The sequence below is a fragment of the Pan troglodytes genome, chromosome 7 (genome assembly GCF_028858775.2).
Source record: "Pan troglodytes isolate AG18354 chromosome 7, NHGRI_mPanTro3-v2.0_pri, whole genome shotgun sequence".
Lineage (NCBI taxonomy): Eukaryota > Metazoa > Chordata > Mammalia > Primates > Hominidae > Pan > Pan troglodytes.
In genome coordinates, this window is record NC_072405.2 from 142,287,626 (window position 1) to 142,313,375 (window position 25,750).

Below are 25,750 nucleotides of genomic sequence, written 5' to 3' on the forward strand. Positions count from 1 at the left end.
TGCTCTCTTCTGTTTTTTTGTTTTTTGTTTTTTTTTTTTTTTAAGAAAAGGAGAAGTAGCTTTCAGTGATTAGGAAGTTGAGGTATTTTTTCCTCCATTGTCTCCATCTCACTTGTATAATCTACTCATGAGACAGTATGTAAACATGTCTTAAAAGCAAAACAATCAGAGCATGTTGATTGGAGTATTTATTGAGCTTCCACAGTGCACTAAAGGAGCATGGAGGTACCATGGTCTGCCTTCTCCAAGTGTACATTGGCTTGTGAGGTGACCACAGCTGATGAGGCATGGGCAGGGCTCACGGCCTCTGTTCCCTCCCGGCCTCTGAGTTAAAGGAAGGGAAGAAGGCTCCAAGGGACAGAGGAGGCTGAGAGATAAAGAGCTGAAGGTGGAGCAGGAGCCACGCTACTGAAGGTGTTAGCCATTTTCTCTGGGCATCTATCTTCCATGAAGGGGCCCGATCCCCAAGGGACCCAGTGACTTCCGCAGAAACCTCTTGGCTCTGCCGAGGTCCTCCTGTGGAGGGTCCTCCTCACTGTCCTCCTCAGAGCTGGAGCCCAGGGTGGGGGCTGCGGGCACAGGGTGCAGGCTGTCTTCACAGGCTGCTGGCTGCCCAGGGCACCCGAGTCTGCTTGGGGACTTGAGGCTTTGGTTAAAGGAGGCAGAGGTCATGCACTCAGCTGCCGTCTGGTCACAGGCACAGAGCAACTTCTCACACAGGCTTTGGCCCCCACCTTAGAAGGAAAGAGCAGAGTAGAAGCCATGAGACCTCTGAGGATGGCACTGGGAGGCCCCCACGGCCCTGGTCACCCCTCAGCCCTTCTCCTTCCTCCCCATCTTCCACACACCTTCAGGGTATCCACCTTATATAGCTGGTAATTTTCCAACTTTCTCCTCCTGCTGGGAATGATCCCTCTGCCAGGAATGCTCTCAATGCTCTCAACTGGTGTCTGTCAAGACTAGGCTGGCTTCCCCTCCTCCAGAAAGTTTGCCTGAGCTGCCAGGCTAAGGGAAGTGTCTTTCCTGTGGGCTCCCATGGAATCCCACTTCGTGTTTTTTTCTATCACTGCAGGTTATGTGTTAATCACATTGTACAGTCATTGTCTGTTTATGTATCCATTTTTTACTCCTGGTGTTACAGTAGGTAGATAGGTAGATATGAGCAGGGCAGGATAGGGCCCCAAAGAATATCAGGCAACTGTCAGGTGACTGTCAGGCAATTGTAAGGCAGCTGGCAACAGGGATGAGAAAATTTCCTAACAAACAGGAGATACCTTGAGCTTGTGGGCAACTTCCCAATAAAAACTTAAAATGGCGAGTTTGACCTTCCTCTGGGGACATGTCCAGGCATGCACAGTAAGGGCAAAATTGGCAGCATTTGACCCATCTATTCCCTTCTTCTGAGGGTGCTAGACCAGTAAGGGGAAATTGCCCTAAGAGAGTATGCACAAAACTTCAACCAGCAAAGGGTGCCTGTGACCCTTCCTAGATACTGGCAAGTCATTGTGCATGCAGTGATTAGCTAACAGCCTGCCCAGGGGGAGGGATGAAAGGAAGAGATTGAGGGAAAAAGACAGGAAATAGCAAATCTGTAAGAGCCCTGAGCCAACCATCAGGCAGGACACTCAAATCTTTCAAGTTGCCTGCTTGGCCCCTTCCAAGTGTACTTTGCTTCAGTAAACTCTTGTTTCTGCCTTAGATGTACTTCTGTCTCTTGGCTGAATTCTTTCTCCCAAGAAGAGATTCGGATCAAGGACTGCAGAGCCTGTCTGGATTTGCTGCCGGTAACACTGCTGGACAGAGAACCTTGCTGACAGAGCAGAGTCCAAGCACCTAACTCAAACCTTGAAAAATATTTCCCAAGTTAGTGCTAAGGAAATATGTGTTAGATTTGATGGTTACTTCTTCCTTCTCTGGGCCAGAATTTCCCTATTCATCATTCATATTGCCAGATAAAATAGAGATGATCAGTTAAATTTGAATTTCAGTTAATATGTTTGAATGTACGTCCATTTAGGACATACTTATACAAAAAAAAGTTCATTGATTATCTGAAATTCAGATTTAACTGGGCATCATGTATTTTTATCTGCTAGATCTGGCAAACCAACCCTATTTTTTTCAATGTATGAGTTGCATGCAGTGGGAGTGGTGTGACTCAAACGAAATAATATCTTTGAAGGTTCTAGACATACATAAGCTTTCTACAAATATTATCCTTGTTATCTGTGGTTTTAAATGAAGCTAAGGGATTTTTTTTGGCATCTAATCCTACTTTGAAATGTTCATCAACCAGATTTTTTCCTATCATATACCACAGAGGCCTTCCAAGCCTCCTAACTTGGTCTCCACGTCAGCCCCAGACATGCCCGTTGCATTTCAGCAGCAGGAAGTGACAAGAAGAGGAGGAAAATGTACCAAGTGTGAGAGCACAGTGGAGACATGCAGAGGTCCTGTTCCCCAGAGCCACTCTGTCCTTCCTCCCTGCATTTGTCTTATGATAGCACAGGCCAGGATTTGAGATGCCCTCATTTCTCATCAACTAATACCTGGCATCTGGGACAGGAGGCTATCCTTAAATCTCACAGAGGGTCAGAACTGGTTTACTGAAGCTGTGAATCAGTTCAATCTTCAGATGCAGTGTTCCTGGATTCTGTGATATTGGAGGAAGGGAGAGCAAGGCTTCAGCCCAGCAGGTGAGACCTCCTGGCATGATTGCATCATGTGACAACTCATGGGCTCTAAACCCTCCCCTGGCTCCTCATCTCCTATAGGAAAAAATGGAAATGCTTCAGTCTTGCAAATGGGTTTCTTGGGCTCATGATCTGGCACCTGTCTGTCTCCTCAACCTCACCTTGCACTACAACCGGGCCTCCCACTTCCACTTTCTGTTCCAGCAATACAGAATCACAGCTCAGTTGTCCCTACACTGCCCAGCATTCCCCAAACACCACCATTTTTCCCTTTTCCCTTTGCTTGGAATATCCATGCCCAGTATGGCCATCTGGGAATGTGGTAAATCTCATCTCACACCTCTCTTGAATTTTCCCAAATTATCCTGTTCTCACTGCCATACTGTAGACTCAAGTGCCTTTACCCACATTCCCAGGGCCCCTGTGCTAACTGTTAGTACATACTACATGAGATTAGAATAGTTAGTTGCTTGCCTACATCTCTTCCGTCCAAGCTGTGAGCAATTTGAGGCAAGGATAATGAAAGTTCATTGTTTTCCTGGTTCCTGGTGAAGGTTTGTTGGTTAAGTGGATAATAGAATGAACGAATGAATGAGTGAATGAATGAGAGAGTGATATGTAAACACAAAGCTCCTGGGATGTGACAGACATACCTGATCGTACAAGGCAAGATAATATGGCAGTCCATGCACTGTGCTGATGTTGTGTAGAGGAAGAAGAAGGGATGGAAGGTCCAGCCAGTGGGCTGCCCCAGACGAAAATGAAAATGAGAACAAACTCTTATAGGGCCTCTGTGAAATTCTAGGGCAAGTGTTTCCTTTTAAACTGCAAAGCATAAGGGAAGTGCACCCACCGATATGAATGAGGAAATGGAGCTGGAGAACGCAGATAAAGTCAATTCTACAGGAAGTCTCCATTTGCTATCAGGGGCCTGCTCATGGGGATTGCAGTTTTCAGAGTGGTCCCTGCCTGAAGCCCTGAAGGGATACAGAGGAGCCTCTGGTTTCTACCATAGAGAAGAGTGGAGCTGCAGTCACGCCTCGCTCTTCAGCCAGGGCCAGTCCACCATTTTAAAATAGTATTCCTCAAATCTTCCTTGGGAAAAGGACTCTGCTTCTTAGAAAAAGAAAAAATTTACTTGGAAACTCACTGGTATGGTGAAGAATCAGCTTTAGTTCTGAAATGATATGGTTTTACAATTCAAATCTCAGTTCTCCCACTTATTTCTAACTGTGTGATCCTGGGCCTCAGTTGCCTTATCTGCTAAATGGGAAGAATAATAGTGCTACCTCCTGATACTGTTTTGAGGATTAATTCTGTTAACACACATTAAGAGCTGAGAATCAGTAAGCTTGGGCTATTTACGTTAGTCCCAGCCTGCTCGTCACCGGCCCTGTGACTTAGGCAGCTCACCCCCTTGACAGTGAATCTCCTCATCAGTGGAAGAGGTATGATAATATGTGCCTCAACATTAAGAAGAGTATTGGTCAGGCACGGTGGCTCATGCTTGTAATCATAGCACTTTGGGAGGCCGAGGCGGGCAGATCACAAGGTCAGGAGATAGAGACCATCCTGGCCACCATGGTGAAACCCCGTCTCTACTAAAAATACAAAAATTAGCTGGACATGGTGGCACGTGCCTGTAATCCCAGCTACTCAGGAGGCTGAGGGAGGAGAATCACTGGAATCAGGGAGTTAGAGGTTGCAGTGAGCCAAGATTGTACCGCTGTACTCCAGCCTGGTGGCCGAGTGAAACGCCATCAAGAAAGAAAGAAAGAAAGAAAGAAAGAAAGAAAGAAAGAAAGAAAGAAAGAAAGAAAGAAAGAAAGAAAGAAAGAAAGAAAGAAAGAAAGAAAGAAAGAAAGAAAGAAAGAAAGAAAGAAAGAAAGAAAGAAAGAAAGAAAGAAAGAAAGAAAGAAAGAAAGAAAGAAAGAAAGAAAGAAAGAAAGAAAGAAAGAAAGAAAGAAAGAAAGAAAGAAAGAAAGAAAGAAAGGAGAAAGAAGAAAGAAAGAGAGAAAGAGAGAGAAGAGAGAGAGAAAGAAAGAAAGAAAGAGAAGAAAGAAAGAAAGGAAAGAAGGAAGAAAGAGGAAAGAAGGAAAGAGGAAGGAAGGAAGGAAGGGAAGGAAGGAAAAGAAAGAAAGAAGAAAAGAGTATTAAGTCACAGTTAAGTGCTTGGGAAAGCATCCACAAGTCTGAGCTACAGTCACGATGCTGACCTCAATGAAATAATAACTCAATGTGCAACCAACAGCACTTACACTTGGGCGTATGATCCACACACACCACCGGTGACCAAGGAAGCCTCTCAAGCAGGCAGCCCAGCCTTCTCACTTGCTCTAGGCAGCAGTGATGGGACAAGCAGCACCTAAGACCAAGGAAAACCCTTTACTTCTCAGAGCTCCTGGCTTCCCTAGGAACCCCCTCAAGCACAGCCTGCTTCTCCCACATGCCCTGTAGTAGTGAGGGAAGCCAGTGCCTCCTTTCCAGTGCACACAGGGCTGACTCATATACACACCAAGGGCCGTCGTGTATGGTTATTCGGGTTGTATACTGCACAAAGGCCACGTCTAAGGCGGCATCACTTATATTGTATGCATCTTATTATTAAAAAACATTATTTTTGATTTTTATTGTAACTGTTCATGGCAAAGATAGGTTATTTACATATTTATTTAAATGATTTTCTAACAGATGGAAATAGAGTCTTAAGGAAGGGGTACCCTTTTAAATTTATGCAAAGGTACCATATGGGCTAGCAGTAACCTTACTCCCTCCAATCTTTGACACAGAGGAGTTAATCTCACATCCACAGTGCACTGTCATTTGTCCCTAGCCTTAAAAAAGAGCAGAGTAACCATCCTGAGCATAAATAAATAACTGCATCTAGAAAAGTGTCCAGCATAGATCAGGACCTCGTAAATACATGAAAATGAGTCAATGTCTTCTTTGTATATCCACCCATCTTGGCTGATACGGCCTCACAATATCCAGTGTCCCCCTTGCCAGGTGGACATCCTTAAGAAACTTATGATGACTTCAGCCGATAGGGAGCTACAGTTGCTCCCCAAATACTCCCTTTTCAACTTTTCCCTTTCTTTTAATAACTCTCACTTTGTCTGGGAGGCCACAGCTCCAGCAGGGATAAGTCGTAGACTCCTGTGGCTTTTTTATTGCACCTCTTCTCAACAAATTATCTGCTTATTAACTTTTCCACATTGCTAGCAATCAGAGGAACAATCCCCCTTGTATGCTCACATAGCCACTGGCTAGAGTTCAGCGTCTACCTCCTTCAGCTATTAGCACAAAAGAGACACACAATCTTGTGTGTGTATTTGGCAGGGATGGGTGGGGATGGATACTTGATATAATAGTTAAAATCTAAAGTCAGTGAGTGGATCAGAAATCATATATAAATCAAAATACTCATAAAATCACTGAAATTGTCCATCATGTACAGTATATGTGGTCTTGAAAATAAATTCTTATAAAAAATTATATCAGTTTGACTAACTTTTCCTTAGTGAAGAGTTTTCTCCTGTTGGCCTCAAGGTTTTCAATTTCTTTCTACAGATATGAAGTAGCCATATCATAACTTACCTGCCCAACTGGTCAAATTTTATATTTTTGTGAAATATGGTCAGTTATCAGGAAACACCTTCAAAATCATCCCCACTTTTTCCCAAGGGGTTCAACAGAATACAGAAACTGCTACTGGCTGTTTCTATCTGTTGCCTTGTCTCATTGAGGGCTATGTACTCAAAAACCTTGACACTATTTAAATTGTCCTCTGTCATGGAGAGCAGTAGGCATGCGGTTGAACCTCAGAATGTAAACATGCTTATGACTGCACAGTGTGACATCACCTTTGCTAGAGTGAAAACTTCTTTAGGGTCCGCTGGTGGGAGGTAAGTTTTGAAGGCTGACTGTGCAGCAGAGCCTGGATTTCCTTCACTGAAAATCTCAGAGGTGGTTAATGAAGCCGGGATGACTGACAGGTAGAGGCAGGGGAAAGAAAGCGGATGGGTAAAAAACACAGCCACCCACACATCAAACCTGCAGCTGACATACTCCATATTCCTGCCATTACTGTGTCCTTTGTGTTAGCTATGACAAGCTTTGTCTTTCTGTGTTTCTAAAATTCATCGATAGCTGCTGATTTTGCTTTGGCAACCATACCATCCGAGAAGGACATGTGCCTTTTGAATGCAGGTCTCTCCATTGGCCGTGGACAGGGGCTGTCCCCATGTGCAGTCTTTAAACTTGATCAACGCTACTTTGAGAAAATTCCTCAAACTCAGGTTGAGTGCTCTATGGTTTCCTCTGTTTACCCTACTGTATTTATTATATTGGGTAGTACTTTTGTTTAGTTGTCCATCTCTTTCACCAAATAAGCTTCTATTGGGCAAAAGTAGTTTGTTTTATGTTGCTTTGTGAAGGTTGGATCATTGTTGTATCTCTACCACCTGGCATAGTGGCTGACACAGAGCAAAAGCTCAAGTGGTATGGGTTTGATGCATATTTAAACGAATGAATACATTAATGAGTGCATGAGGTCAATGAAAATTCTTTCAAGAGTGGTACACATGAAAATTAGCAGTTATATTTAAAAGGTGTTGAGAAAAGTTATACTTAAAAGGCTAATTTTAATGTGGCCTTCTGCAGGAAAAACCAAGTGGAGACCTCAATTCTACATGTTGGTTATTGCAAATTAGGTGGACTTGGGGTCATTTGAAGGGTATTTGCAGATTGGCCCTCTAGGGGTAGCTGGGCAGTATTTGTCAAAGTACTGAAAGGGCTCTAGGCCCCCAGATCAAAAGATGTGGATCTTTCTGGCTCTGCCTTTTCCAAGGTGAACGACCTCAAACAAGTCAGTCCCTGAGCCTCAGCTGCTCACCAGGAAAGTGGGCCTATAATGCTGAAGAACCACCTGAGTGAGCTACTGTGTGCACCAAGCTTTTAGTGAGGCCCAAGGTGCAGCCTGGTGTCCAGGAGGGCTGTCACCACCCTCTGGTGCAGATAGCATCAGCACTACTACACCAGAGCTGTCACCGCTGGCTCTCCATACCTGTCCAGGTCATCCCTTGGCTCGCCTCTTCCTTCTTGTCCACAGTAACAGCCATAAGACTCAAATTCCTCCGGGCACCGGGATGTCAGACAAAAGAGCATCTCTCCAAGCTGTGGCATCACCTGCATGTTGTCCCCACTTCCCAGGTGCAGGAAGGTGAATCTGTCACAGGCTGAAAGGAACAGGAATTGTCAGGACAGCAAGGACTGTCGGGGCAGCCGTCGCAAGAGGAAGGCCATGTGAGCTTCCGGGTTGTATGTGGACAACTCTAGGCATGCAAAGGAACCCCATGTCTTACTCCTTGGCTCGCCATTCTTCTGGGAAAGCTGTTATGGCTCATCCCCTGCTTGGGATGCATTGTCTTTCGGAGAGCAAGTCTTTTCTCCCTAGGCTTCTAATGCTCTATAAGACTCCTTATTAAATCCCCTTAAGGGATGGAGACTTGTCAGGACCCAAGATGCTGTTTGGGGCCACGTCTTATTACTGAGTAGACCTGGCATCCTGGGAGCATCCCAGCTGAACTCTCATGCTTTCTGGTCGCATCAGGTTAGCACACCTGGCTGGGCTTGCCTTTCTCTCCTCTGCCTCTCCGTCTCCCCACTCCCCTCTCTTTCTCTGTCTCTATTTCTCTTCCTTCTATCCTTCCTCCTCTGTCCAAAAATCTCAAATGCAGCTTTCTCCATAGCTCTGCTTTGGACACCATGGAAGGCACACCCAGATACTAACAAAGCCCCTCCTCTGTATGCCCAACAGGCCGTGGCCTCCTTGCAGGTGTAGGGGCTTTTTTAAGGCATCAGAGGGAGGAGAGACAAAGGGGGAAGATGATCAAAACCCAAGTGCTTCATGCTTTCCAATAAAGCACGGTATGGATGAAGCCAAGCTCTTTCCCTCTGGGCCAGTAAAAGTGGTAGCAGCACAAGGTCAGGGGCTCAGAAGACTGTGGCTCCTCCCCCCAGGCTCAGCCTCCCAGTGGCTGAGTGGCTACAGGCAGCTTACATCTCCTCTGAGCCTCAAGGTGCTCATGCAGTCAGGGGGATGATGTCTTCTAGTCACACCACCATGAGAAGGTCACAGTGTGAAAAGGTGGCCTACGGTGATTGTTCACAGCCTCACCAAAAGATCCCAGCGGTGGAGAGGACAGACACTGCTTCTGCTCACCTTTTTCAGTGGTCTCCTCAGGACCATTTTCAACAGATGACACTGCCAGCCCCAGAGATTTAATGCCAGCAGGGACAAGGGTTACAACTTTAGCTGTAACGCTTGTTGCAACTATCTCTGCAGATCCTGAAAATGAAAAACTTCATGATTCGGATTCAAAAAGTGGCTCAAGGAGAGATTTGCAGATGGACATATGAAAGCCAAATGCAAACAGATAGAACAACATAGTGTTAGGTGAATGTTCCTCAAACTGGGTTTGCAGATGTCCAGGCAGAGTCTTAGGGATCCATGAATTCTACATGAGAATTTCCATATTTTCTATGATAACCTTAACACTGTCGGGAGCCTGTGCTAGACCACCTGGATGACATCCCAGGGATGAGGACTGCTGAGGCTCCCAGGCTTGTGTTTGTGTCATGTTTAGTATCACATGCCTGCCCAGTGAAGGGGCATTATGGTGCTCACAGCAAGTGAAGAGGTAAAGAAACTGGTGGAGAAATTAAGGCGACTCATGATACACAGCAAGGTAGGCAAGCAAAACAACTCCTGGAAGCCCTTATTTCCTTTTTCAAGTGCAGTAACAGCTTCTCTTTATTTACAGAATCCAGTGCAAGTTCCTTCCTGTGGTCTGCAAGGATTGCCTGTGACCTGGTCCTACCTTCCTCGCCATCACATCTCTTACCACCTGCCTGGCACTCTCTCTGGATCTCCCTTTGCTCTGATGTGTCAGTCTCACCTGCCCTCTTAGCTGGAGGCAGCAAAGTCTCCCATGCACAGGCCAAATCTCCAGCCTTCCCGGTACAGGGAAAGAGAACAGCAGCAGGCTCAGCCCCACCAATCTGCTGACCCAGGCTCAGTTCCTGGAGTATTGGGTAAGGTCTGGCATATTTGTGCCCGCTGGATTGCAGTCTTTCCCCAAATCCACCATATTGGTTTGCTTCGTGCATCTGGTCATCTACTTCCTCTTACTCAACTCCATTTCCTATGAGAGTAAAGCCCTGTTGCAATCTCAGTCGCCTAGGTTTAGCATCCTGCCCAGTTCTCCAATCCCACAAATAGAAGCAAGTTATCTAATTTCTTTCTATCATGTTCTCCACTGCTGGAAACTCACCTAGTCAGTGTAATAGAGTAGAAAGAGTTCATGAGTTAGTGTTAAAGAAATCTGAGTTTGAGTTTTAGCTTAGCTATGTACTAGATACATAACCCTGGGCAAATCACTTCACCTCTCTAAATCTTAATTTCTCCATTTGTAAAATTATATTAATAATACCTCTTTTGGTGTTTGAATAATCCTTCTAGCTAAATGCCTAGCAATTAGGAAATAGTCAGTAGTAGCTATCAGAACTGCTCAGTGAATGAGAAAATAGCCATACATCTAATCCAGGATTAAGACTATCCAGCTAGAACGTTCTACAAGCCAAAGGAGATCCCAGAGCCCAGTGTCTGCTCTCTGCTGAGTCTGAATAGCCAGTAGCCCTCACCTCCTGAGGAAGAACTTTCTGAATTATTGGTGCTAATCTAATTTGAGATCCCCTCACTCTCTTTAGATCAGGGTGTTTGGTGTTAATCACCCTCCCTGGACCAGCTGCCACATTTGGGGAATAAATGCTTCCGATTCTTGCCCCATCACCTCCCATGCTGACAAGGTCACGGTGCATTTCATTTGGAACCCAGTTGATATCATAAATGTGTCAAGGACAAAGGACATAAATGTGTCATGAACATAGGCAGGTGGAGCCCAGTAGGCTTACCTGGAGGGGACGTAGCCCTAGCAGCTCCCACTCCTTCCTGATCTTGGCCTGCTTCTGTTCCCCAAAGAAGAGAGACAGCATGAGCATCCACCCCAGCCTGTCCCACCTGGGTTTCCAGAGGCTCTTCCCACCCACTGCACACAGGCAGCCATGTGCTCTTCACTCTGCCCCTGGCCCACTTCCCACCATGAGATTTCCTAAGAGAGCTGGTGAGACCAGGGCTGCTGCTGAGCCAAAGGGAACCCCCCAGAAAAAGGCTTGCTGGCAAATGCAGCCACAGCTTGTCAGGCTGGAAGCAAGTGAGTTAGTGCAAATACTTTGGGAATGACAGCTTCTTTAGAATTCGGAGAAAAACTAAAAGAAAAGTACATTTTGGAACAGAGGAGCATTGCAATACAGAGACAGCAGAATTGCGTGGTTGAAGTTGTTTGCTATGTGACTCCAGGAAAACCACTGAGCCTCAGTTTCTCTGTAAACTGAATTTGTTGTTATTGTTATTTGACAGTTATTAAGCTCCTACTACATGCTAGGTATGGCAGCAAGGGCTTCTTGTACTAACTTACCACAACCCCTTGAGTTGGTTCTATGCTCGCCCTCATTCAGAGATGAGAAAGGAGACACACCGAAAAGTTAGGTCCCTTTTCCAAGGTCACAGAGCTAGGAGGCGGCTGCAAACCCAGGCAGCCTGGTTGAAGTTGGTATGCTTAACCACTAGGCAGACTATTTCACTTCTGGCTGTGCCACACGAAAAAATGTTAGAGATGGTGACTACAAAGTTCTTTGGAAAGACAGAAACTACCTTAAGTTTAATGTATTCAAAAATCAAGACTATGCTAGTGTTCTATGAAAACCAGGCTTTGAAATTGACTGATATGGACACAAATGCTCCATGAAAGAGGGAGATTCTGGACCATTCTAAACTGGGGCAGATTGTTCTATTCAAAAGCAAAACCTATAGACTCAGAACGAAAGGACTATCAAGCTGAACTACCCTGGGCAAATGACTCTACTTCTCAGAGCTTCTTGTTTGTCTGTAAAATGAGGATAGGCCTCCAAGAACCAGGGAAGACTAATTCAGAGGATGTTTGTAAGGGGCTTGGGAATGATATGCTGGCACATCGGAGGCCCTCAACAAGATCACTGCTCGTTAACCAAAGAACCCATTTACTTAGTTATTCATTCTAAGTAATTGGCAAATAATTATCATTGATTTATGCTTATTAATAAAGGATCCATAGTTATTTACACAAGCAGAGTAAATGGTTAGGTTAACTCTGCTGATGAAATTTTGGCCTAGATATTTTTAGGAAAGACAGTGTTCTCTATGAGCCACTATTGTATAAAGGAAAGAAATAGTCTTACAGCCTAAAGTCTGGGCTTGGAGAACAGCCCAAGTTACTTGCTGAGTGACTTGCAACTTTTATTCTTCCTGAGCCTCAGTTTCCTACATATTCTGTAAAATGGGTATAATAATATTTATTTCAGGTTCCATTAAGAAGTGGTCACAGGACTGAGCACAGATTTTTAGATATTTGAAATATTTCTCCACTGGATTCCAGGCTGTCCTTTTCCAAATTCCCCTCTGCTTACTTTTCTTGGAGAGAGTGATCAGTCTGTCAGCCTCAGTCTCTGCAGCCACTGTGAACAGAAATCACCCAATTTTAATGATCAGTTCAGCTAGGTGCCAAAGCCAAACAGGGGAAACAGATTTGGGGGCTGAGGATGTAAGAGAGGAGGCTTAGGGTAATCTGATCAGGGCATTTGGCTGCACAATGGTGTTCACCAAGGTCTCAATTCAGTAGGAAAGGGGCCAGACTAGAGCCAGGCCTGTGTTTAGGCACAAAGACCGGCAAATGCCATCTTCAGGGGTGAAGGGCCATTATTTCCCTGAGGTTTGGAACAGGTCCCTGTGGGAAGGAAGCTTAAGAGAGAGTTTAGAAGGAAAAAGTCTCTAATCACAGCTTTGCCACTCACGTCTGTGTCTTAGACAATTCATCTCTGAATCTCAATCACCTGTCTTAAAATGGAGGCTGTAGCAATTATTCCATAGGGGTGTATAAGCATTAAATTAGATTATGTATTTTAAGCAAGCTGCCCAGTATCCAGCCTATGATTTGATAGTGTGTGCTGTTTTTTATAGCCACACCTGGGAGAAGATACTGATCTAGAATCTCCCCATGCTCGCTCTCATTTAATCCTTACGCCACTCTAAAGGATAGGTGTAATCATCCCCTTTCAGGGATTAGTGAATGATAGACTAGCTCTCAGCCTGTTTCGTAAATAAAGTTTTATTGGAACACAGCCACTTGCATTAATTTAGGGGTTGTCTGTGCTGCTTTTATGCTACAGTAGCAGAGTTGAGCAACTGTGACAGAGACCCTGTGGCTCACAAATCCTAAAATATTAACTGAGATAGTTTGGATATGTGTCCCCACCCAAATCTCATGTTGAAATGTAATCCCCAGTGTTGGAGATGGGGCCTGGTGGGAGGTGATTGGATCATGGGGGTGGATTTCTCATGAATAGTTTCACACCATCCCTTTGGTGCTGTTCTTGTGATAGTGAGTTCTTGTGAGATCTGGTTGTTTAAACGTGTATAGCCCCTCCCCACTCTCACTGTGTGTCTTTGGGTTCCACACTAGCCCCTTTTGGCTCACCTTCTCCTGAAAGGGCTGTCAGGCTGGTGTCTGTGGGCTCCATGCGAACCACTGGAAAAAGAGAGTTCCCAATAGCAGTGACTCATGCAACACAGTGTCAAAACCAAGCACAGGGTCTCAAAGGAGAACAGCCTGGTTGCTGGCCCAAGGGAGGAAAGGGGCTGAGAAAGGGGTTGCTAAGAAGAGCTGTTCATCCTGTCTTAGGAGTCACTTGCCCCTGTTACTCCTCCCAGAGCACGGAGTGCCCTGCAAGATCCCAGCTCAGGAGGGAGCACAGCCACAGCTGGGTTCAGGTTCAGATCCTGGCTGAAGGCAACGAAAGAACTGAAAACCCCAAAGATATCCCAGCTTGAGGAGACCTCCGTTCCAAAGGGAGGCAGGGGGCGTTGAGGATAAAAACAGTGCTGGACTCAGAAGATACATAGAGATATGACATGCACATATGCACACACCCATACACATGCACTCACACTCACACTCATGTACACACATGCACACCCACACACATGCCCATGCACACATCCATACACACTCATGCATGCACACATACACCTGCTTTCTCTTTAACAAACACCAAACACTGCATGACTAGTTCTGGGAGAGAGACTCCAGCTCCAGGAGAAGGATGCCCTGCCAAGGTGTACCTTGGACTTCTCATCCCCAGATGCCTAAAGGTGTTGGGACTGAGAGATCATGGAAACTGGTGAACAAGGAGTGGCAGGCATAAACCTGACTCCCATTTTTGGCAAGATCTATATTTTAGATTAGGAATCATCACTTGCTTAGTTCAGTGAACAGTTATTAAGCACCTACCCTGTTCTGAAAATAAACATGCGAAAAGCAGCCTCCCCATCAAAAAGCCTCTGTTGGACCCAGGCTGCCCCTTTTGCTGCAGGCGCTGGAGAGTGCGTGGAGAAAGGGGAGGAAGGGAGAGGAGGAGGTAGTGGGTCTGCTCCTGGGAGGCTGTGGCAGCCAGGAGCTTACTTAATTAGGAGAGACTTCACTCCACCTGAGCACTACGTCTTGTCCCAGTCACACTACATACCAGGGCTCTGACTACAGAGTGAGAAAGGGGAGAGAATGAACTTGGGGTCTACATCCACACTGGATTAAATTCACACTTGTCCACACAGCATGGGGCTGAGTTTGCACTGGGGCCATTTGATGTTGGGCATTTGAATTGGGTTTATCAGAAGTAACACATCTCCTAGCCAGGGAAGGCAGGACCACTTCCCGTGTCACAGTCACTCCAGCTCCAGTGAGGCAGGCCTGGTGGAGGAGGTGTATCCACCGGCTCCCATCAGCATCTGGGCCCTTGTGGTTCAAGAGCCAGCAACCCTGGGAGGCCTTACCTCTGGGCAGAAGTGTTGTCAAGTCTTCCTTGATGGTTGTCTCTGAAAAGAAAACACTTTGGAAAGTCTGTTGAGAGCAGTGGGTTTGAGGGAGGGTTTGAAGATGCTGGACTTGGCATCTAGAGACATGCAGCAATAATTGATCCCAAACCAGCTGCTGTCCAGATCCTCAGCCCCACGGCTGATGCAGCCAGGTTCTTCCTACCTGGAGTCTGAGCCAGGCAGAAGGAGGTGTCCAGAAGGTTCAGGGAAGAGTTGAGGCTGGATCGAGCCAAGCACTCTATGGCAGCCTTATCACAGGTACACAGCAGGTGCTCACAGTTGTCCTTGGACTCTGCACACAGCAAGAGCATAGCCAATTGGAAAGATCTCAGCTGGAATCCCAAGAGGTAATGCAAGCTCCAAGACTGAGTTCCTCATCTCCCCTGCCAAAAATCCCACTCCCCTTGCAATCTCCATCTCATTCATGTCAGCTCTTATCTCTTTAGGGGTGTAGACCCAAACGAGGTCCATACCCACTCCTCTTCTCTCACACTTGCACCCAGGGCAGCACTGTTGGCTCCACTTTCAACATGGAGTCTGACCACATCTCCACACCTCCACTGTACCACACTGGGCCGAGGCCCTCTTGTCTCCTGCCTGGTCATGGTAGTGGCCTCCTAACTATGCCCCCAGCTTCTACCCTGCTGCTCAATCTACTCATCCAGGAGTCAGAACAATCCTTTAGAAATTCAGGTCAAACCATGCCTTTATTCTGTTCAGAACGTCCCAGCGTCTTCCCACCTCAACCTACAAGTCTCACTGTCACCTAGGAAACGTCACATGATTGCTCCCCCCACCCACGACCCCTATTCCTTCTCAGGCCACATCCTCTTCCACTCCCTCCTCATCAACCCATTTGTGTCTCACTGCTCCCTTATTTCTCAACCACAACAGGCATCTCAAGCCTCAGGGCCAGTCCATGAGCTGTTCCTCTGTCTGCTTTGCTCTTCTCCCATATATCTGCAAGGATGGCTTCCTGCCCATTCTTTAAGTCATCCTCAACCCTCATCATCTCAGAGAGGCTTTTCTTGACCTTCCCATTTAAAGAGAACCCCCCCTTTCCCTCCACAGGCCTTTCCCCTGATTCATTTTCCTCCACAGCTCTTGTCCCTCTCTAACATACTATACAATTTGTTTTGGATAGCTTCAGTGTCTGACAATGGTGAGGACATTCCAGAAGGTCAGGCTATCCCCAGCACAGAAGATTGTCTTGCATTGGTGTAGGTACACAATACATATATGTTGGGTGGATGAATGAATCATGTTTTCTGGGTTCACTGTGCCTCCCACCTAGTGGTTCACACCCACCTCCTCCCCTCAATTCCTCCTTGATGCTCCATACTCCAGCCAGTCCATGTTATATAGACTTGAGTGTTAGTCAGATCAGGGTTCAAACCCTGGCTTTGCCCCTTTGCAGCTGTGTGGCTTTGGGCAAGTTATTTAAGCTGCAAACAATGGCCCCTTTCTAAATAGGGTTGTAAGGAAGATCAGAGTTTCTGTGTATAAGCCTACAGCACATAATAAACACACATAAAGTATGGCTGTAATATAGGAACCCCTACATGCTGTGTTCTGTCTTCCCTTCATGCCTTTGCGTATTCTACCTCCGCCAGGGTTGCCTAGAGACATGAAATAAAATTCCTGGAGTCACATAGCAAATAAGGTGGGAACTGAGATTTGAACCTATGTGTTTCTGATTCTTACTGGCAACCACCACCGCAAGCCTTATTCACATATCACTACTTCCACCTCCACGTCCATCTCTGAGTTCTTAACATATGTTGCTCCCTGTGCTAACCATTTCACAAGCATTGTGTAATTTGATTTTCATAACTAATCTCTGAAGTAGGTTTCTCCTCCCCTTTTTGAGGGTCAGAGGAGTTAAATAATTCTGCAATGTTACACAATGTGTAAGTAGCAAACAATTTGCCCTTCCCAAGGTCTCAGGGTTGTACAAGTATAAAATTGTAAATCAGATAACTTGCTGATCAGCTAATAAAAACATTTATTGTGCCTCTACTCTGTGAAAGATACAGATGCCATTGATCCAGCCCTCGTGGGGCTATAAGTGCTGCCAACGATGCTGCCAGTGGTGACGATGATGTGAGAGGATCACAATGCCCTCAGCCTGGTCCAGGCTTGGGATCCCTGGACTGTCATTTCTGGGCCCAGGCCCCTGGGACACCTGGAGATGCTTACCACATATGATCTTCTTGCCGACACAATCGACCTCTGTGCTAAGTTTGGCAGGGTCTTGGAGACAGTCCATCTCAGCGGCCTCCTCATAGCACCTGCGGTGCTGGAAGCAGCAGCTGTAGGAAGGCCGGGAGGAGGCAGGGTGAGAGTGTGGGTTAGAGTGAGGGAGGGCTGGCAGCTCATGATCTTTCTGTGTCTCTGGATGGATCCTGGAAGTGGTCTATTTTAAATATTCAGTGCACTAAAATGAAGTTTTGCATAACAGACATAACATAGGATCTTAATAACTTTTTAGAGTGAGAGCTGATCACAGATGACATTGCCATGTAAAGATGAGTCACCCAACTAGTAGGTAGTGGAATTAAACCCTCTCCTGAGTCCCAAGTCCAGGGGCTTTTCTGTATTTGTGCTCTTGCCAAGTTATCAACCAGGCCTCCCATGAGCTCACTTTTTTTGGTCTTGCTCACCTGTGGAACTCACTTACCTGTCAGATTCATCCACAGGCAACCCTTCCATCTCAAACCTGCAGGTGCAACCATAGTCTTCAAAGTCTCGGGGGCAGAGACCAGCCACACACTTCATACCATTGACAAACTGGATCAGCACAGGGAAATTGGTGAAGACAGCCTGCAGCCAGGTGAAGTGGGGGCCCAGGCAATCTGTGGGGGTGGGGGGCAGGGCCTGCTAAGCACTGGGAACTAGGACTAGGAGGGCGTCCCTGTCCCCTGGACTTCCTATACCTCAGGCTGATGGTGCCTTATCAACCTAGTAAGCACTTACTCTGTAATAAGACTGTTTTAGACTAAGCCATCATCCCTGCTGGTTTTCTACCTAACAACCATTTAAACCTTCTTCCTTACTGACAAAACTAGAAAGTTCTTAAGGAAGGTGAGCCTTCTACCTAAGTTCCTTAGGGTATTTCATAATCACTCTCAGCTGGTCATGGTAATCCCATGTTACCAACTGATTGGTCTATGGCTGTGCATGTGACCCAGATTTGGCCAAAAAACCTTAAGGGAAAGTCTTTAAGTGTCTTCTGAGAAATATTTCTTTTCTTTTCTAGCAACGAATAAAGGCAAGTAGGAAGATCCTTTTGATCTACACCTTTTTTCTACCTTGAATGTGGATGAGGATGTGCTAGCTGGAGCTGCAGCAACCACATTATAATCAGGAGGCCCCAAGTCTAAAGTTGAAAAACCAATATGCTCAGCGTAGCAGTGGAGCAAGATAGACAGAGGCTGCTGGGTCTTTGATACCTGTGTTGAGCTACCACATGCATATTGGTGCCTTCACACCACTTGAGATAATGAAATGTCTTTATTCTTGTTGTTATTTTTTTAAAAAAATCAACTTCTATTATAGATTAAAGGGTACACAGGCAAGTTTGTCACATGGGTAAATTGATACCGAGGCTCGGGGTCCCAACAATCCCCTCACCCAGGCAGCAAGCGCAGTACCCAACCGGGGTTTTTTCAGCCTATGACCGCCTCCCTCCCTCCCTGACTAGTGGTCCCAGCGTTTATTGTTCCCGTCTTTATGTTCACGTGTATTTAATGCTTAGCTCCCATTTATAAGTGAAAATAGGTGGTATTTGTATTTCTGTTCTTGCATTAAGTCACTTAGGATAATGGCCTCAAACTCCCTCCATGCTAAATGCAAATCCAAACCGCAATGAGACACCATCTCACACCAGTCAAAATGGTGATTATTAAAAAATCAAAAAACAACAGATGGTGAGGCTGCAAAGAAAAGGGATTGCTTAGACACTGGCTGGTGGGAATGCAAACTAGTTCAGCTACTGTGAAAAGCAATTTGGAGATTTCTCAAATAACCTAAAATAGAACTACTATTTGACCCAGGAATTCCGCTACTGGAATTTTCCCAAAGGAAAATAATTCATTCTGTCAAAAAGACACATGCATCTGTATGTTCATTGCAGCACCATTCACAATAGCAAAGACATGGAATCAACCTAGGTTCTCATCAACAGCAGATTGGATAAAGAAAATGTGGTACAAATATCTTTATTATTTGAGTCGCTATTAGTTCACTGAATGGATCCCAAATGATACGGTGATGACAGTATAAAACTATAAGCCAGTATGGGAAGAAATGTGGTACAGATATTCACAACTTTTGAGCATCCATTAGGTGTCAGAAGCTGCACTAGGTGCTTTCACTGGCACAGTAATTCAGCCTGGCGGAGTGTGTAATGCATTGGAAAGCATTTGCTTTGTCTGTTGTCCCATAGGCCTCCTGTTAACCCTGTAAGGCAGATGTTTTCTGTCACTGCCAATTCATAGTAAATAAACTTGCTTTACATTTCACAGTAGTAAACCGAAGGCCAAACACATGCCTAAGGCATCAACCAGGGATAATGATTTGCCATAAAGTATACAGCAAACAAAATTGGCAAGAAAACCATATCAACAGTTTCCAACTCTAAATCTCACATTCTCCTCCCCATTCTCTACATTTCTGACTAGAGGATCCTTGAGTGCTGCATGGGTTACCCCTCACTACTGATTTAACATGCACAGGGTCACAAGACGGAGCTTAAGGGCATCAGGAGTAGTTTGTGAGGACCAGTTCCACCTCATACTATTCACCTCATTCAAACTTCCTTTCCCATGTTTTGTACCCACAAGGCCTAATCAGAAAAATAAAGACAGAATTCTATGCTGATTGAAAAAGCAACACTAAGCTTTATGCATGTGTGTATTTATGTAAATATGCATTTTCATTCAGAAACTTACAAGGCACCTGCACTTAGTTATACAAACAGTTTAAGCACAGCCTTATGCCCAGCATGGCCCAACCCAAAAGTAATTCTGAGTGTCTTTGTTCATGTCAATCATATTATAGTCTCTTTTTTTGGTACTTCTAGTAGTTGATGATAGGAACCATCATAGTGTCCTGATAGTCACATAATAGATTTTCAGTTGATAAATGGGATCCTTGACACACTTTGACATTCTTAAACTTTATATTTACTAGTGAGGGAAGAAAAATAAAACTACTTTGATGTACAGGACTAAGCTCTAGACTCCAAGGAGAGCTCCTCCCTTCTAGCTGGGTGGTCTTGGGCAAGTCACTCAACTCCCTTTGGTTGAGTTTCCTTTTCTATAAAATGGGGATACCATTCCCTTCCTGGAGAGTTGTGAGTCAGGACTAATGAAGTAAGGAATAGGAAGGCACATGGTAGCTCAGTGGCTCACCCTGCAATAAAAGACACCACTACTCTCGTCGGAACTTGGGTCTCCTTGTTGGGAGGTAGCTGTGGAGGCCATGGGAGCTCCGAGGGTTGAGACCAAGGCCCTTGCAATTTCCTTAGATTTGTCCACACATGCTCTGACCTCTGGTGGATAAAAGCAATTTTAGACTTAACTTACCAAAAATTTCAGCCACAGTTTCCACATTTTTAAACATCCCACTGAAGAAAGTGATATCTAAGTGTAAGAAAGAAAACAAATGAGAGTCTTGGTTTTTCCTTTTTTTCACCTCCCTGTCCACCCTCTAGGTAAAGTGTACATAAAACCTTTCTTCATTCTCCAAAGACAAAATTGACCTTGGGCTAAGCTAGCTTTCTACTAACACAGGTTACCATGGAAACCTGATAGAGATGAAATGTGAATTCCATTACTGGGTAGCATTGCACAATGGTACAAATGACCCCTGGGTGGTAAGGTACATCTGGACTGACAGGAATTATGGGTGAACTATAAATACCTGGTACGAAATCATCATCTTGGGTCTCATTCAGTGTGATGACTCTTATAAACGGTCATCCTACTGGGTGTCCTAGAAATTATACCCACGAGGTCATTACTAGAGATACTGATTCCTGTGGAGAATGAAGCTTCTAAGCCGGGGCTGGTCATACAGCTGCTCCACATAAGTCCCATTCTCTTGTACCTGAGTTGTTTGTTATCTGGGATCCCCAGGACTGCTGTGTAGATTGCCGTGAGGGCTAATCTTGCTGAAGAGGAGTTCCTGCCATGGCCTGCTGGCATGCTGTGTTCCTTAGCTTTGATTCTTCTAAATGCCAAGTGTGGCCTGTGAGTCTTAATGTCTAATTAAAGAAGGCCTCCTGGTGGGCATTGCACTTCCTCTAGAAGTTATGCCATTTGGAGAGAGGCCACTTGTCATTTGCATATGAATGGGACTGATTACTTTGCAAGTATGGACTCACGCATGAATAATTTGGTTGACCCAACTCACTCCTCTGAAAGGTTGGAAATGAATGCTTGATTCAGGGCTGACATCACCAGCGAATTCACTATGCATTATAGTCTTCAGCCATGCCCACCTTCAGGGACCCACCTGAGAAGTGCTTATAAACTATCGCTGAGAAAATTTTCGCTTCCCCAGGAAACAAATATGGATCCTCCTTTTTTACAACCAGAGCAAGCAATATATCATTTATCCATCTTGGTCTTGCCTTCTTGGAAGCTCAGAGCTCATTCTGAAGCTAAGATACAATTAATATATAACCTTCACGTCAGCCCATTTCCTGCCTTCTCCTGGTTTCCCTTTTCAGCTGACCTTTGTCTTTGACAGAAATTTTTAGACTTTGTCTCAGTTGTGAGAAAAAGGTTGGGCCAGACACCAGGGGAGATTGTTGGGGAGATGCTTTTGAGTCCCACTTCAATCCCTTTACTTACAAATGCCACAGCAGTGAGTGGCTCTAGGGTGTATTCAGAAGGGATCATTTTCTCTGCCAATATCCTAGACAACTTTCTACTCTGCTCCTAAGAAAAGTTCTAAGAATCCTTACTGATATTGTTTGGGAGTCCTGGAGGCAGCTCCTGTGGAAGATGTGGAGTGTCCAGAGGATGGCCCCCTATAAATAAGGAAGAGAAAGTAGGGTAAGCACAAACACTGATACAATTCACTTGCTGGACTAAGGCCAGAAGGCGACAGCCAGACAAACAATGGGAATTCACATAAATTCAATTCCATGCATATTTCCTAGAGCCTGCTATGCACTAGATTTAGGAGGTAGTTCCTGAAGGAAATAAGGGGATGGCTGGGGTAGCCCTGATGTCTTATATTGGTAAGCCTTAACAGTGGCATTCTGGTTGGGGATGGAGAGTTTGGGAGACTTATCTTGAAGCCGTCTTTGTGTATGAAGCATCCTGTTTTATTTAGATTGCAGGTTTGTTTTGGACTTTCTTGACATAAGGCATTGGTGGAAAGAGGTAAATACATGAAAAATACCCCAACCCCCAAGGAGTTTATATAATAATAGAGGATAAGGGTTTTCCCCAGATTATCAGCATCAGAATCACCTGGGATGCAGACTCCGTAAACATTCTGATTTCTATGCTCTCACTCAAGTTTGATTCAGCCAGTCTGGACTGGGACTCAGAAAGAAGCAATTTTAGCAAGCTCCCCAACTAGTTTTGAAGCTGATGGTCTCGAAACCTCGCCTTGAGAAATGTTACTTAATGGTGTAATAACAATAGTGTCCTAGTACTACCAGTACCCAAATACAACCACCACCTTCAGCCAAGACTTCATCATGCTGGGGGTGTGAGGATGCAGCCTGGGCTAATGGGACAAATATATGGGAGTTGGAATCCCAGGTTCAACACAGATTTGCTCTCTAAAAGTTCAGAGAGCTTATAGACTTGTTCCTGCTCATATTTTTCTTTCCCTAGCAATGTAAAGCTTGTAAGTAGTTGGAAATGATCAAAAGGGTTTTGTCTTTCTTCGTCAGGTGGAGAGTTATGGAGTCAGCACTGTCCATCTGACACTGTGTAGAAGCCCCATCAATCTGAAAGTCACAAAGCATCCTTCACAGAAGCATGTTAGACTAAATCTGTTCAGGAAGATGCCCCCAGGTGGTGTCTGAGTTGGCCTTGCTTGGCTTAGAGCAGGTTTCTCAGCTTCACATTATTGACATTTTGGGTTGTGAAATTTTCTGTTGCTAGGGATTGTCCTGTGCATTGATATTTAGCAAGATTGTTCTGTGTTGTATATTTAACAAGATCCCTGGCCACAGATACCAGCAGGAAACACTTCCATACACACTTTCTTCTGATAAAACTCATTTCCTTGGAGTTTCCACAACGCATAACTGAGAGAGTCACTGAGGCTCACCAAGTCCTTCCTAGTGGAGACAAAACCACCACTGGTGAGAGGAATAACAACAGTGGGTGCTTGTCCTTGCTACCAGTACCAGGACTGGCACTACCAATATACCATCCCACAAGGTTCCTCAAACTTCAGTCACTAGCATATTGCCTCTACTGTTACTTATTAATGCGTATTTTTAAGTCAGCTCACTTTTTTTTATTAAAGGAGAATTTGATTTACTTTTCAATTATAAAAAAGTTTGTTTCATCTGGGAGTTACAGTGAGTCTAAATTTGTATGCACATAATAACATTTCTTAATGCAACATTTTAAGCCAACTCACTTTTTTGTTGTTTTATTACAGGGTAATTTTATTTACTGTCCAATTGTAAAAAGTTTGTTTCATCTGGGAGTTCCAGCGACTCTAAGTTTGTATGCACATAATAGCATGATCCAAAATATATAAAGCTAAATTTGACATAATTGAAAAGACTATTTTAAATCTGTCAGTGGGAGATTTTTAAAAAATAAGCCACATTGCTTCTAAAAAGGTAAGTATTTTTACTTTTAAAGGAAACTTTTATTTGTAAATGGGAAACTATGGTAAAGTGCTGACTAGAATGAACAAAAATAAGTTATAAAAATTGTAAAACAGTAAACATTTAAAAATTAGAATTATAAAATGCTCATCTATGCATTACCCACTATCATCAATGTACCCTGCTATGGTTTGAATGTATGTGTTCCTCCAAAATTTATATCTTCGTACTTAAACCTCAAGGTGATGGTATTAGAAATCAGGGCCTTTGGGAGGTGATTAGGTCTTGAGGCTTTGCATTCATATATGAGATTAGCATCCTTCTAAAAAGGCTGGAGGGAAATAGCTAGGTCCATTTGCCCTTCCGCACTTCTTTCATTTGAGGACATAGCACTCATCCCTTCTGCCATGTGAAGATAAAACGAGAAGGCCCTCACCAGACACGGAATCATCTGGTGCCTTGATCTGAGACTTTCCTGCCTCCAAAACTGTTAGAAGTGAAATTCTGTTCTTTATAAATTACCCAGTCTGTGGGATTTTGTTATAACAGCATGGACAGACTAAGCTAAATTTGACAGAATTGAAAAGAAAAACTTTCAAATATGTCAGTGGGAAAAATTGTTTTAAATAAGCCACCTCGCTTTAAAAAGGGTAAATATATTTTTCTTTTAAAGCAAGCTTTTATTCATAAATGGAAAGCCATTGTAAAGGCCCAGGACCCAGGATCCACAGAAGGAACTGAGAGCAATTCGGGATGGTTGGAATATGGAGACTAAGGCAGTCATGGTCCCAGCTGCACTAACCCACCGTGGTCCCCCAAATATGCCGCACATTTTCACAGTATTAAGTCCTGCTTTTGCCTCTTTCCCATCTTTCCTGACTGAAAAACCCTTGTCCTCTAATGACTCTATGCAACTTTTACCAAAACCCCCTACACCCTTAGCCACACTCTGCACCTTAGCTGTTTTTCTATCAGCGTCAATAACTATCATCAAGGGAATGGACAGAATGACTGGGGTCCTCGTCCTTTTATCTGGAAAGTCTTAAGGTGACTCTTTTGTCCCCACTCCCCCCTGTTTTACAGGTAAAATATCAGAGGTTTAGAGAGGTGGCACCTGCCACGGCCACAGAGCACAGCAGGAAAGGGAATAAGGATCAGTGTTTGGCCAACTTCGTCACAAGGGATGGCTGGGGCACAGTCTACAAGAGGGCAGCTCCAACCCCCTATGACCCATCTCACCAAAGGGCCTGCCTGCAGGGGGCCTGAGGCTGAGGCACCCACAGGGTGTGTGGGTTGGGAGCCTGCTCTTCCACCTGCTAAAGGTGTCTGTGTCCCCAGAGGTAATTCCATGATGAATTTGCTCCCCAAGATAATTCCATGGTGAAACGATGAGGTTGACGATGAAGGTAATGTCCAACAATGCAACCCATGTGTTAATGAAGAGGGGAAAGGGAACAGTGAACATAAGAAGCTGTTAATGATAATAGTAACAAATAACTGGCTTAACCTTTAAACACCTGTAGCATACCTTCTGATGTTATTTCCTTCTACCTTTACAACACTTTTTTGTGTCAATGTTATCAAATCTTGCAGACCTATGTTTGTCTCCTACCACTCCAGTACTCAAAACCTTCTGTGATTCTCTAAGATCTCCAGCTTCTTAATGAGTAATCAAGGCTCTTGGGGAAGCAGCCCAGCCTAGTGATCATGGCTGGAAAAAGATCCAGTCCAACCAGCTACCTGCCCGAGGATCTCACGCAATTCAAAACTTGCATCCTTTATGTTTTCACAGTGGATAAGTGCAGAGTAAAGGGCTCCAGGTCAGGGTGTATGAATGCATAACGGTTATTGTTTAGAAGGATATTAGGGAGCAGGAAGGAGTGTTGATCTTATAGCCATGATATCTCCCACCCTTTCATTCTCTGAAGATGTAAAAGTGTGCCTGCTTTAAAGCAGCTTTTTGTTCTCTCAGAACATGGATACTATTTTGTAAAATGCTCTCAATTAATAGCCTGACATACCTGAGGACTGACAGCCCTTTCCATGGAATTTTTAGCTATATAACCTTCTTCACACCTTCCATTCCCAAGTTATTGGTTTGAGGTTGCATTTCTCAGCTTGAGCTCAAGCCAAACCACTTAATGAACAATTACCTGTTGCCATGGCCGCGTGACATGGCTGTAATGTATCACAGATGATAACGTCTTCAGCTGCCAT

General features: G+C 44.7%; 1 protein-coding gene across 1 annotated transcript; it reads right to left on the reverse strand.

Moving 5' to 3' along the window:
* Positions 1 to 389: 389 nt before the first annotated feature.
* On the reverse strand, positions 390 to 25,750 carry OC90 (otoconin 90). The gene is made up of 13 exons (XM_054656480.1): positions 25,687 to 25,750; positions 21,692 to 21,757; positions 20,307 to 20,363; positions 17,399 to 17,573; positions 16,918 to 17,030; positions 14,882 to 15,010; positions 14,677 to 14,718; positions 13,325 to 13,375; positions 10,668 to 10,721; positions 8,917 to 9,042; positions 7,759 to 7,930; positions 4,952 to 5,058; positions 390 to 734 (listed from the first exon to the last, which is right to left on the reverse strand). Exons 1-13 carry the CDS (start codon positions 25,748 to 25,750, stop codon positions 439 to 441), a joined length of 1,452 nt encoding a protein of 483 aa, XP_054512455.1. The 3' UTR covers positions 390 to 438.

Bases quoted from the DNA above. Each gene is read 5' to 3' on its own strand.
- OC90 (XM_054656480.1), bottom strand. From the start codon at position 25,750: ATGGCAGCTGAAGACGTTATCATCTGTGATACATTACAGCCATGTCAC. The intron at 20,364-21,691 runs GTAAGGATTCTT...TCTTACACTTAG, and splicing joins AGGACTCCCAAACAATATCA to ATATCACTTTCTTCAGTGGG. The intron at 14,719-14,881 runs GTAGGAAGAACC...TTTTCTTTTCAG, and splicing joins CTGCCTGGCTCAGACTCCAG to AGACAACCATCAAGGAAGAC.